General features: G+C 34.7%; 1 protein-coding gene and 1 long non-coding RNA gene across 5 annotated transcripts in view; one reads left to right on the top strand and one right to left on the bottom strand.

The window, feature by feature from the left end:
* Positions 1-621: 621 nt before the first annotated feature.
* Positions 622-6,550, top strand: LOC309877776. Its single transcript, XR_014317431.1, has 3 exons — positions 622-743; positions 1,602-1,660; positions 6,190-6,550. It is a non-coding gene; the product is annotated as an uncharacterized lncRNA (long non-coding RNA).
* HPGD (15-hydroxyprostaglandin dehydrogenase) overlaps positions 4,567-13,387 on the bottom strand; it is a 50,624-nt gene continuing 41,803 nt past the window's right edge. For 3 of the 4 annotated variants that reach the window (XM_082759520.1, XM_082759519.1, XM_082759518.1), the window contains 3 exons: positions 8,550-8,626; positions 6,560-6,723; positions 4,567-5,475 (listed from right to left, as the gene is read on the bottom strand). In XM_082759520.1, the coding sequence (XP_082615646.1) occupies positions 5,337-5,475; positions 6,560-6,723; positions 8,550-8,626 (380 nt within the window). In that variant the 3' untranslated portion in view covers positions 4,567-5,336. The remainder of the gene's footprint in view (positions 5,476-6,559; positions 6,724-8,549; positions 8,627-13,387) is intronic. The other variant, XM_082759521.1, reaches the window with a different exon arrangement.

Here is a 13,387-nt window from a genome sequence, read left to right as displayed (position 1 = left end):
TTAACGCATACCAAGGAAAGTAACTCTCTTAAATCAAAATAAATTGAATATTTTTGATAAGTGCAACTAATTTGTAAGCATGGCTGAGGGCAATGTATTCAAACATGCTTACAAATTCAGAGAAGAAAAGAGCTCCATAAAGGAACACTGTATCTATTTGAAGTGAAATTGCCAGAAGGATTCTATACAAGGAAGCTGATTCACTTTTATAAGAGCTATACCAGAGTAAGTGGCAGAGATTTCAATGTTCTCTGCCCACCTGTGGGTCTCTTGAACTGCAGCATTCATGTGTATACAAAGTTAATTGCTGCAATACCTCTTCAAAGTCAGATGGTGTACAACATCCTGAACTCTTAGTCGTTTATGTAAATAGAAATATCTAGATGAGCTAAAATATAGCTTTTTCTGAAGAGTTATAAATTCCAGTGTTCTAAAAATATCTTTATTTCCTCTTCTCTTCTGTAGGTTTTGTTTGCAGCTGTGGGAAAGTGCACTGTTAGTTTTGCAATTTTTCTGAAACCAGGCAGAAGTGTGCTTATTCTCATGTGCTATAGGGAAGGGTCAAAGACGTAACTGAGAGCCCTATTTCCTATTCTTCTTTCTTTAGTTTCTCAAGATTGTGGCTGCTCAGACAAACATGCATCACAAAGAAAAGTGCTACTGAAGTATCTTGGGCCGTTTCTGTGGAGCATCATGTGAGCTGAAAAAATGACCTTTCAGTTTGTCTGAAATCAGTGAAATGGGTGAGTATGTTCTTGGTGACTGCTGAAGAGAGGCAGTTGTGTGGTGGTATATCTGGAGCTTATCTTATTGTTGAAATGCTTGTATTCATGGTTGTCCAATGGAAAGATACAGAAAGGGAAGTGGCAAGGGTTTGATTAGAGTGTCTGATGGATCTTTTACATTCTGCTTGGATATGACTATGCTAAATCACTGCTTCACAAGGCTAAATCTGGATGGCTTGAAGACATCCAGAAATCCTGGCACAGGTGTCAGACCTATCACCAGATGACTATCCTACCCTGAGTGATCTCTCTTTTGGATAAAATTAGGAGGGCTAGAAAACCTCTGATGAAAGTAAAAGTTGAGAAAGTACAATTCTGTACTAAGAAATCAATTCTGCCTCTTCAGTGATAATACTCTCCATCAGATTTTCCCAGCAGATGACAGCGATGAATTAGCACAGTTTATGAATAATTAAAGGACCTGAATACAGGTCCTTTACAATACAAGTTATGAATGCTTCACTGCTTAAAGCATGATTGCTTGAAAGTGGTTATGTTTTTTCATTAAGGTTTATTTTCACTCAAAATCTCCATCTTATCCTCTGAATCCCTAAAATAGTATGTTAGACTGTCTCTGTACACAAGTCAGAAGACACGAGCTTAGATTTGGTACGCAGTTCAGAATAATGTCTTTCTATATACACAGTGGGATTAAGCTGCTTATTTTAAAGATGTGTTTTAGGTTTGGCCTGTTTTTTCTTTTAGCACTTTTACTTCTTATATCTCTTTACCTGCCCCATTGTCTTACTGTTTATTGTCCCCTTCAAAGAAAGAGCATAACTCTGTGTTTACTGTCCCTATCGGTTTAAATTACAGATCTGACCTGATATTAAACTGTTCCTTTTTTGTACTGGAGGAAAAAAAAATACAAAACAGTAAGTCATATGATATTATCCTTCACTTTCATTGAACCATCTGGACTTCTGGAGCCAGAGCCACAAACTGTCAACATCTCTTGATGCAAAGCAAATAGACTTGGCTAAAAGGGAAGTTCAAGCTTAGAGAATCATCCTGTAGAAAGTTTAGAACAGTTCAATGCTGGAGGAAGGAAATAATTATTTGTCAGAATAACCCCATCCTGCCCCAAAGCCATGGCATTAGAACATGCTTAATGCTGTTCCCTTAAAGATTAGGCTCGTATGGAAGACTTCAGTGGAAATCAGATATTAGTTACAATGAAGTTTATTTTTTAGTTTTCTGTTTGCAAAGCTTATGTCCCAAACAAGAGAAAGAGGCCTAGCCTCACACATCAAGCCTCCCTTAATTAAAGTAAACTAGTCGGAGGACTAGTTACTGCTTGGATTGCTCCCTCAATAATAAAATTGACACATACGATTTTGATATGCATAAAAAAAAAGTCAATTTCAGGTTCCTGAGCTGTACAGAACCATAATTATTGTGGTGATTGGGATTATGTACATTTTCCCAAAGACTTCTTTGAATCAAGGAACTAAATAATATAAATAAATTAACATTGAAATGTCACAGAAGGGTGGAAATGTCTTATGAACTGGTCTTTCATGTGGAATTATAAGTGAAAAAAGTGTAATATTTATTCTTTCCCCTGAAGAGATTCCAGATTGAGACTAAGGACATTCTGAGAAATAAGCTTGTATTTTATAGAACCATAGCATTGAATGTTCATTACAAATAATGATCACCATTTGAGTCTAGATTATTACTTGTCATTTTATGTTCTTGGCAATAAGCATTTCTAATTTAAAATATTTATTTTTTCTTTTGGCTAAATTTCCATTAAGAACTGGAACAGTTGTCTTAAAATGATGATCTCCCAGGCAAAATAAATTAAGTCTTGGAATTATGTCAAGACTTTTAACTGAAGACAAAGTTTCAAAACAATCTTTGTGCAAAATGAAGCTTACTTTCTCCCTTTAGCTCATCTTTCTACCTACTGCTACTCCGGGTGTTTCTGTCTGTAAATCAAACATATGCTCTTTCTCTTGCTTTCTGGAAGACTTCCAAAGTTTGGGGGGAAGTCTTACAGGAAGCCTTTCCAAAACATATTTAGGAATTGTTCTTCCTGCACAGATGAAACCCTCAGATGTGTTTTAATACAGGCTAACTGAAACTAGAAAAATACAATATTTGGTTTGGGGCATTTTTTTAATTAAAAAGTAGAGGCTTGATGGCTATTTTTTCCTTTTAGAATTTGCATCAGGAGTTTTAGTTCATTGTTACTTCCTTGTTTCTTTTAGTGAGTTCCAGATGTGCTAATAATTTGAGATTTATTTTAGTATAAATGTTTATTTGATCAAATAAGCCTGTATTACATTCTGAGACTTCCTTATCAGATGGAACTGAATGCAGTCTTTACCCTTCATGAAGGAATGCTATATGGTTTTGATTCAAAAACTTCTGTCTTTGAGTTACAAAAATAATCCAGCATAAAAAACCTATATGTATAAGAAAGATATGGCTTTAATTCTTTCCCAAACATGGTCACTGATTTTCCAGGTGTTCTGGAGTCTAACTGTATATTTTATTAACCTGATTTTGTCTTGTGTGACTATTTGATATACCACATAAACTGAATCCATTCTTGGGATCGTACCAATTCATAGATTTAGAATTTTTTACCAGTGAAACACCACAAGTTAATTTTGCAATATCTAAAGTGATTGGCTCTAATTAACTTTAAATTTCTTTCCTCTCTGTATTTCTTTTTTGTTTTCTTTTTTTTTTTCTTTTTTCTTTTTTCTTCCAAAACATCAGAATTCTGACCTTCTATTCTATTATTTACACTCTTTAATTACAACTGATTAGTATTTGTTCTTTCATTGACCGCCTCCATGTTTAACAGATATTTGTTTTGGGGCACCAAGGAACAAAAGTGGTCAAGGCAACAGTTCAGTACATATATGTTCAGTACACATACTGACTTTATACGGTATTCCCAGCATTAGTTGAAGCATGTTATTAAGAGCAACTGCTGGGATACTGTCTAACTTAGTGTGGTCTTTGCTAGTTAGTTGCTTTTGCGTATGCTATCATTATTGTTATATATTCCCTTCTTAGTAAGCTGTCCTGAAATACCACTTAACAAGGAGAGAAGCAGCGGTAGGCGATTATCAGTATTAGGACCTGGCTAAAGTTTGGTTTATGTCATTTTTTTTTTGTGCTGTTTATTCACATATTAGGAAATATTCAGATCTTCTGTATCCTGCTCTGATGTTATTGAAATAGAAGTAGAAATTAATACTATCAAGTCAGGTAGCTGCATTAAGGAATGCTGATGGTATGGATATGATCATATGTAAATAGGCTTTAAAAGTATCAGTGTTAACATAGTCGAAAATGAACATGGGGTTCATTTTGAGTAATTCAAGGTATGTGTGTCTGCTTCTTTTCTTCTCCCCACAGTCTTGTTACTCCCTGACTTCCACAGAAGATAAATATTAGTGCTTCCACTCTTTAGTTATAATTCTGAAAAAAAGAAAGGAAACCAACAACAATGCTTAAATCACTGAAATTAAAGTCACTACTCCTAAGGAGGGTGACACATTTTTTCCTAGCTTTGCTAGGGGTTATTACATCATCTCATGCTATGAGCATATAAATTACCGTGCACAACTGTATTTTTATTCAGGAATGGAGCCTACAGGTTTGCTTCATAAGTATAACTAGTGATTGAACTAGATCAGAGGGTCCGGAGGAGCTCAGAAAATAGAAGTTTAGCTCCATTGCCATTATATGATATGCTCCATCTAAGAAGTCATGGCACCAAAATGGACACGTACAAAATATAAAACAAACAGATCACTCAGGATTTAATTCAGGTTTTAATCAATCAAGGAAGGAGATTAGATTTAAAGTTTCAGAGAATGAGATTTGATGAGTAAATAGACATTTCTATCAATGCCAAAATATTCATCCTTGTATATACAAAGAGAGAAATTTCACATATATATATATATTTATATATAAAAGAAAAAATATTTCAGAAGTATTTTATAAATAGCTAAAATCCAAGAAGAGAAAAATCTGTACTTTCTTGTATGATATGCTACATATTCAGTTTCATATATCAACGAGGAAAGATAATTTCGCTTCTTGTTCTATTTTACATATTTCATATAAGAAAAAGTAAATTTTAATTTTTTATAGGTATATTTGTCTCCTGGAGTCCTGAACTGAATTCCTGGTTTGAGGAATTCAGGATGTAAATAAGTAGGCACTTAGTACAGTGAGAAGAATTATACTAAGTCATGTCCAGAAAAATAGACATGGAATATGTAGATCAGATAATTGCACAGAACTACTGGAAGGAAAAAAACTGGCCCTTACTACTACATAATCAGAAATCTTCAGAGCAGTGTGCTTGTTCTACTGAATAAATGTAGAATCAAAGTAGGATGATAACATCTTCCTCATCCCCAGAGATGGATTTTCTTCTCCATTTCTGTTATTAGGATAATTTTGAATACTGTCACTACTCTGGGTACAAAATTAACATTTTTTCCAAAAGTTATTTTTTCCAACATTTTTTCTATTTAAGAAAAGCAAAAGATAATTAGCACAAAACAATTAGATTTATCTCTTCGATGATGTATAAGGCGTTTGGCTGTATTGTTGAAAATGAATCCCTTGGGATGCTGTAATCTTCATAACTTCTCCATTTAGCGTATCGTCTTCAATTATTGTTATCAGTCCTTCGGCAATTATTGATGGGCTTAAAAAAAAAGGGAGAGGTGGATGTTATTTAAGAATCTTGGAATATTGATGTAATAGAACATGTGAAAAGGACAGGTATGGAAACTGAAGGTAAATCTATACACCCTGGAACTTAATCTGAAATTTGAACAAATTTGTTTTCAGAAAAGCAAAAGTGGTATTATTGTTTCAGAAGAGAAATTTTCTCCTTAGTCATGACATACAACATAAGGCTGCAGCTTTACAAATCATCATTTATTTGCTGTAAGTATCCACATCCCTGTGGATATAGAGGTGCTGCTGAAGTTTTCTCTTCTGGGGAAGTGGGCAGAAGTAACCCTTACACAATCCTCTGCAGCTCCTTGTTGATTGTTTATCTTGGTTATTGTTGCAGGGCTGACAATAAGTTGAACTTTGTCACATCGGTTTGTCGTGGTCAATAGATGCAACATATCTGACATATGAAAAAGGACAGGCAAAACAACACAGATTTCCTTTGTTTGGAAGGAGGCGAGCAGCTAATTGTTAAGAGACTGAGAAAGCATTCTAAAAATATCACTTTAGGCCTGTCTTGTTCATGTACTTTTCCCTAGGTATCTGCTTTTGTCCTTTCTTGGCAATACCCTAATGGTCTAGGTGATGACTGATATGATTCACCATGGTTGGTACTGTGCTTTTATGAACTTAGTCCAGTTTTGTCCGTTGTTTGACGTCTATCTTGTTTCAATTCCAGGTGTTGTGGAAACCAAACCCTGAATCTCATAAGAAGTTTGATTAAACAAATTGATGGAACAATCCAACAAAGACTATTAAAAACTAATACACTGTCTTTAATTCAGGAATTTGATTTGCATTTTGCTGGAATTGGGAATGCATAAAGGGTATTATTACTAAATAGGTGATGCTCTTAAGTATGTGATGCCCTAAGTATCTGCCATTATTCCCTTGTATATAGGATAACACATTTGATTGACTTTGGTTTGAGACAGCATTTCCCTTTTTTAACTTTAATTTTGCCTGTTGAGAATCACTTGAAAATGTTAATGAGTGTACTTGTTCTTAATTTACAAGGGTCAAAAAACATTGTATGCGACTTGACTTACTCCATGACGCCATAGAACTGCATCATATTTTTGATCTCATCTTTGTATGAGAAGTATTGTCCCATATTCTCTTCTTTATCTATTGACTGTAGAATCGGCGTGTTGACAAATCCTGGACAAATTGTGTTGAGTCTCACACCATAGTTTTCTATGTTAGCAGCTAACTAGAAAAGAGGAGGTTAGGTATTCATCATCAACATTTTTAAATGGTATTGTGCATCTAATTTTTCAAAGAAGAAGATTTATTAGTAAGTATATTTCAGACTTTCCTAGTTAGCAAAATTTGTAACAAATTTGTCGTAAATCAACTTGTTTTGTTTCAACATCTAAGCTTGAAGTATGCTTTTTCTAGTAATTATATTTTTATTTTCCAACATCTATTTTGCTGGGAGAACAATTATACAAGAAATTAACACTTTTTTTCCATATATCTGTTTTTCCCCAAAATTTTTGTATCAATGCTCTTGACGTGTCATTTACCTACCTCAACTCAACTGAAATAAGATTTGGCCTGTACCGCTAAAGCAGTAATGCTAAACCTTTATAGCTGTTTTATTCTCCCTGCCAAGGAAGAAATCTATCACCAAGTATATACACTGGAAAATCCCTGTGAACAGGAAAGGGGCAGGGTTTTTTTCATGAGGCAGCTCAGGAATATGAGGAAAGTAAGCAAAATGTCTGGCTGGATCCTTCCTTTGTGGTGCTACCAGTGCATTCTTGTAGCAAAGGAGAAGTCTGATCAGCAGCCAGGTTGAATGCTGGATGAACTTTCTTAAAAATTGCGTAAACCTTATGAACTGTATAGGATATATCCAAGAATAACCATAATTGTTCAAAACTAAATTCCATATATGTTAACATTTTACAGGAACCCTTTCTGGTATCATGTAAATCACATTTCATTTTCATGATATGGTAGTTTGCCCTTTCAGTTTGAGAAAAAAAAGAAAATGAAGTCATAGACACTTTGTATCACACCTGTACAATGTTAGGCTGGACTGCCTTTCCTGGGAAGTATAGTTTATTATTCTTTTTCTTCTCAACTGTATCAGGTTCAATAGAAAGACAGCATTTCCTCTAATTTTCTGTGGACTCTTTTATTTTTGACCTTACACTGTGATGTTAAATTACATTACCATGTGAAAGTAAAACTAGAAAACCAGGTATGAAGTTCTTTCTGTGGCTAATATGAGATGTGCAACATCTCACATGTACAACAGTGTGCTGTTCTGCTTAATCTTAAGGAGTAATTTGTGTGGAGTGTAGGGAAATCAAATCTAGATAGCTACTGAAATGATTTTTTTCAGGTGCTTTATTCTAGAAATGAGTTTGGAATTCTTTTATAAGTAGACTGCTTAATCTATAAAAATGTAATTATATTTCAGTATCTCCAAGTTGTTTTCTCATACTGTTTGATTTGACTAGAAAATTTTGGAGTCAGACTAAGATGTGCTCATATACTATCTAACACATCCCATCCTAACTGTGTCATTTTACATTGTTAGTGTGTTAAAAGTTGGTAAGAATAAATAATGGTCAACATATTTGTGTTCAATCACTTTTTGCACTCTTTAGTACCTGTTTATCATTAAAAAAAAATATAATAAAAAAATAAAAAGAGTAATCAACCTGGGTTACAAATAAGGAAAACAAAATGCTAAATGACTGGGATGAAGTTATGAAAAATATTTTTTTAAAGCTTGGAAAAGAATGCATGACTTCTGGGCTCCTCCTGCTGTCCTTATATTATTTTACAATGTCTCTCCTGTGTTCCCTAAATCTTCCTAAACTTCAAATTGTTCATAAACACGCACATGCCGTACTTATTCCATCTTTAGATTCTGTTTGTAGAAGGAGGGAAACTCCAGCACTTCAGACACTATTTGCTTTAAGAAAATTAGTTCCAGTTATGTGACAATAAAGAGGGAGCATGAAAAACTTAGCATGTCCCAAGGAGCTGCTGACTCTGCTTTCAAAAATATATACTTACTGCTATTGAGCGCGTAAATCCAATTACACCATGCTTTGTAGCACAGTACACAGGTTGGAATGCAGCAGGCATGAGTCCTTTAAAATAAAAAGGTAGGTGAGTAAGGATGTTGGGTACCTCTACTTATGATTACCTTAAACATATATGTAAGTTAATAATGTAAAATATCAGTGATGGATTTATAGAGATGCAACAAAATAGACAGTTTAGTAAATATCTTCAAATTCCATTTTGTAATCTGAAGTAAGCTGGGAAAAAGGAATGAAATAGATAAAAACACAGGAAAGCAAAAGAGAAATATTGAAGAAAAAAAGTATAGTTTAAGATAAAAGTTCTCTCTCTCTAGTGTAAGACAAAACAGAGGACAAGATCTGGAAGAATACACTCAAAACCAAGAATTTTAGAGCCTTGTTTAATGAATCTGGATATATGCAAATAAATACTCTGATAAGTGATACCTTAACTACTGATACACAAAGAGGACACTTGCGTTCATTTTAGGGAAGAGGGAAGGTGAGGGAAATAGTGAGGGAAACACCAATGTCCATTTTGTCTACTGTAACTGAATTAGTATTAAGTGTTGTAATACATCACTAAATCAATAAATAAAATATCTGTCATAAATCCCTTGATTACAGTTTTTTTTTCTCTCTCTCTCTCTCTCCTTTTAGATCTTTTCCCCTGGCCCTAGTGCAGGAGAGAGGAATGCACATGCTGCTCAACTGACAGATGTACTGACAGATGTGCAGTCAGGCATTACATCTGCCCATGAAATATCATTGCTGTTTATTTGACAACATAGTTAGTACTATAACTATAACTATATAACTATAGTCAGTACTAACTATAACACAGTTAGTACTATAACTAACATATAGTTAGTACTATAAGAGTAACCACTATAACAAAAGAGTACATGCTCCTTTGCATAGTGTTTTTTGTTCAAAGAAGCAAGCATAAACAAAATATTTCAGACAATGTGCCATCAGATGCAGTGTAAAATTTACTTTACTGACAGCACTGCTATAGTAATATTTTGTAGGTGATGTTTTATAAGAAGAGATTTATATGAAATAGGGAAGTAATTCTGCAATAAGTAATGGAAAAAAAAAACACTAAGGAGTGAATGCAGGACCTCAGTGAAGAGAGGGTATGGAGATAAGTCAGTAAACACTGTAAATTGAATGATAAGATGAACTCAGATAGTGAGCAGAAAGAAATGAAAGCAGAGATATGGACAGGAAATTTTCTTGAAGCATTTTTTTAGACTGAATTAGGTAGTCTGAAAAGGGTTTCACTGTATGGTACATCCTACAGTGGGCCCTGTTCTGAGATGAAAAACCAGGATGATGCTATTTAGGAGGGGACGGGAACAAAAGAGTTAACAATACTTGGTAATAGCACTGCTATCTTTTAAAAAGAAAAGGAGAAGCAAAATGAAAAGTGACTTCTGATACTGTGAACCTTTGTGATGGGAGTGGCAGAGCATACAAACTTCATTTACTGTATTGAAAGAAGAGCAGAGGCATTGGTGGAAAAATAAGAACTTAGTTCTAGTAAGACTGAGTTTGATGGCAAAGGGCTCATCAAGAAGAGATGGACCATGGGTGTATATATGTATTTCTAAACATCATGACAACAGTATCCACTGTAAAATAAAAGCTGAACTGGACCACATGGATGCTCTGGTTCCACCTGAATGCTAGGGTCCTAGGAATAACAAACCACAGCCTGTCTTATAGTTAGGACAGGCTGATGACATTTGTGTTCTTGAATGTGGTATCATAAAACCTGGATGCTGATTTTGATGCCTTCATGTTTAGTTCTAATGGAGATAAGCTGGAGATAAACATATCTAAGATATGTTTCTTATTTCATATTTTTAAGTGATATAATCAAGAAAGAGTGTGACTTATCTCAGTGAAGATGATGGATATAATACTCAGCTATAAAGTATGGATTTGTCAGAAAAATATGTATGCCAGAGGTCTTTGCTCTGGAATCCACTTTTCCCAAAGAAAAATACTTTCTACGAAAGCTCTAATTACAACCCTGACAGCTTCAAGATTTTATCTTGGTTTAAATACTACTCTGGTGATCTGGTGAAAGCAACACTGTTAGTACCACTGTCAGTGCTGGGAAATGAACAGCTTAATCTAGTGACTGGTTATGTCCTCAGCTTGGATTAATGTATTTTGCTTCTGATTGAGAATCTGGTTTTGAAAAATGTCTTCCATGGTGTTTCCTCTGGGTTGTGATTGCAAGACTTCTCATTCCTCTGTTTGGTGACTTCTGATTGTCATCCATCATCACCATTCTTCATGATAATTAGAAATGTTGGGATGCTCACACATTGGAAATATATTATTATTATTGTTGTTGTTGTTGTTATTATTATTATTATTTAACCCTTGAGTAGTTTTACATATTTTAAAGATGAAATCAATTCCAATAAGGCCGCAGGTAACAGACATACATAAAATGTACTGGGAAATACAAAGGAGGAATTGAGAAGGTAATTTTGTTTGTTTTTTAAACCACAGTAAGGCAAGTTACTTTTTTTTTTTTTTTCTTGAAAGGGAAGAGAAATAAAGCAAGGAAGGAAACAGCTCACTGTACTGAAGTGGAAGAAGGTTCAAAGACAAATGTCAAAAGAGAGCAGAAATAATTTGACAGGAAGAGAGGAACAAATAAATCATCATTTGGTTAAATGAAAGCATTTAAACCAGTTCTGATTTATTTATTTTCCTTTCTAAAATGGAGAACTAAGAAGAAATCAACTCACTTTCAGCCAAAGCAGTGACAATGAAGAGCTAGTCCTAGCATCCTTTACAATGACAGTCCTGCCTCACTTTTGTTCCCAAGTTCAGTACTCAGTACCACAATGCAGTTTTCAGCTCTGAGCCATTGCCCTGCCCCAGGGAGAGCTGAACCTGTATCTGCTAATGGTGTGTCCTAAGGACTGTGCTAGGAAGTGTCTTGGGATGGACTGCTGTGTGACATTGATTCTGCTCTGCCTGAGTATTTATTCTACCAGTGCATGAAATGATTTCATAACATTTGTTAGTGCATTCATTTGTTAGAACATCTGGATTCTATTTGCTGATCCCATAAATATTTAGTTATCTTATGCAAAGTGGAACGGCATCTGAAACAGGCTGGAGAATGTTATGCACAAAATAACTGGGGGGGAGAGGGTGTTCACATGGGTGATGACTGAGGGTGCCCTTTGGGTTACCAAAAACAGTGCATCAACTATGTAACTATGTTTTTTTGTTTGTTTTTCTTCTTAGTTCTTCACAGGCTGACAGAGGGGAGCAGCTCATGCCCTTATTTATACCTGGTAAGGTGTCAAGACCAGTCGTTACCATTTCAGACATGGTGGCAGGCTTCTCACTACAACGGCTCAAGGTCAACTACAACCAAGGTCAATAGGTTTAGTTGAGTTTCGAGGTCCACATCTTGAGAAATTGTTATTGGAGACAGAAAATTGAATCAATAAGCTTGATTTGTATTAGTAAGCTTTATTGAAACCATTTTCTTTCAGTTCACTTAGGAATTTTAATGAATAAAGAGTTAAGGATTTTTTTTTCCAGGTATGCTTACCCACTGAATATGTTTCACTCTGAAATTTGAGCAATCTTTGGATAATATCTTATCTTTGGATAAGATATATTAGCATTTAGGTGCCTTTTCCAGTCTGTTTTCTTCATGAGTGCACAGTTAAGCAGCTTGGGACAAAATTGATTTCTGTTTGATAGTATCTTTAAGTTTCACTAATTCTTTGAAAAGTGTACATTCTGTTTGGATGAAAATATCATAGAGAATAAGAAACCACAGTATGTTTTCTAACAAGGCTGTTCATCTCACAGAGACTTTGAGCTCATCAGAAAGCAGTGCTTCTACACTATGATTAAGCTCTATTCCCAGTGATGCTTTAGGGAAATATGTTCATGATTAAAACATTTAAATATTCTATTAAAATATTCAAATTATCTCACTAGTGTTTCATAATATCAATACCTCGTACCATCCTAAATTTCTAAATTTTATTTATTTTAATGGAAATGGAGAAAATGCTGAAAGGTAAGTTTTGGGTCACTGATGGAATCCATTTTAAAGCAAACCAAAAGTGTGCTTCTTTGTATACTGGAAAATATTGCCAAAGTAGTTTGTTTCCCATACTATATTGGGTTTGTTTTTATAAAGTATAGCTATTATTGCAACACATAGAATACTTACAAACAAATAACATCAGAAAGATTTAGCCACATTTATTTAAATTAAATGTCTTTCCAAACCACATTACAGAAATCTCCTTTGTTACCCTGAGGCAAAAGTCTGAATAAACAGTATGGAATACGCTTACAACATCCTCTGATGGTCAAAGCCATGTGTGAAGAAGCAAATATATGTAAGTAGAAAAATGAGCTAAGGGCACAATGGTCCTACAGAGTGATGAGAGAATTGATTAAAAGGGTTCATATAATACCCTATACTTAAGAGTATGGTGGGATACAAGATCACGTTCACTATGGCAGTTGTGCTACTGTGATCTGTGCCAAAATCAAGGAGACATAGAAAGCCTAGCAAAAATTGTAAGCTGTGTCATTTCTAGGAAATTTTGTAACAGTGAACTGAAGTCTCTAGGGAGTAGTTTCTAAATTTTCTCATCTCATTCCTGTGGATTCTGCTAAGCATTCTCATTATTTACATAAGAGAGGAAACAGAAGCTCTGTCGTGATGCTGAACTGAAGGATTCAGTTGTACTGCCATTTATACCTTTACTCCACTGCACTGCATCATCATGATAAAGTCTTGCCTTTACTCAAGATGAT

The sequence above is a fragment of the Aythya marila genome, assembly GCF_965140915.1.
Source record: "Aythya marila genome assembly, chromosome: 4".
Classification (NCBI taxonomy): Eukaryota; Metazoa; Chordata; class Aves; order Anseriformes; family Anatidae; genus Aythya; species Aythya marila.
This window is presented reverse-complemented; position numbering and strand designations above follow the sequence as displayed.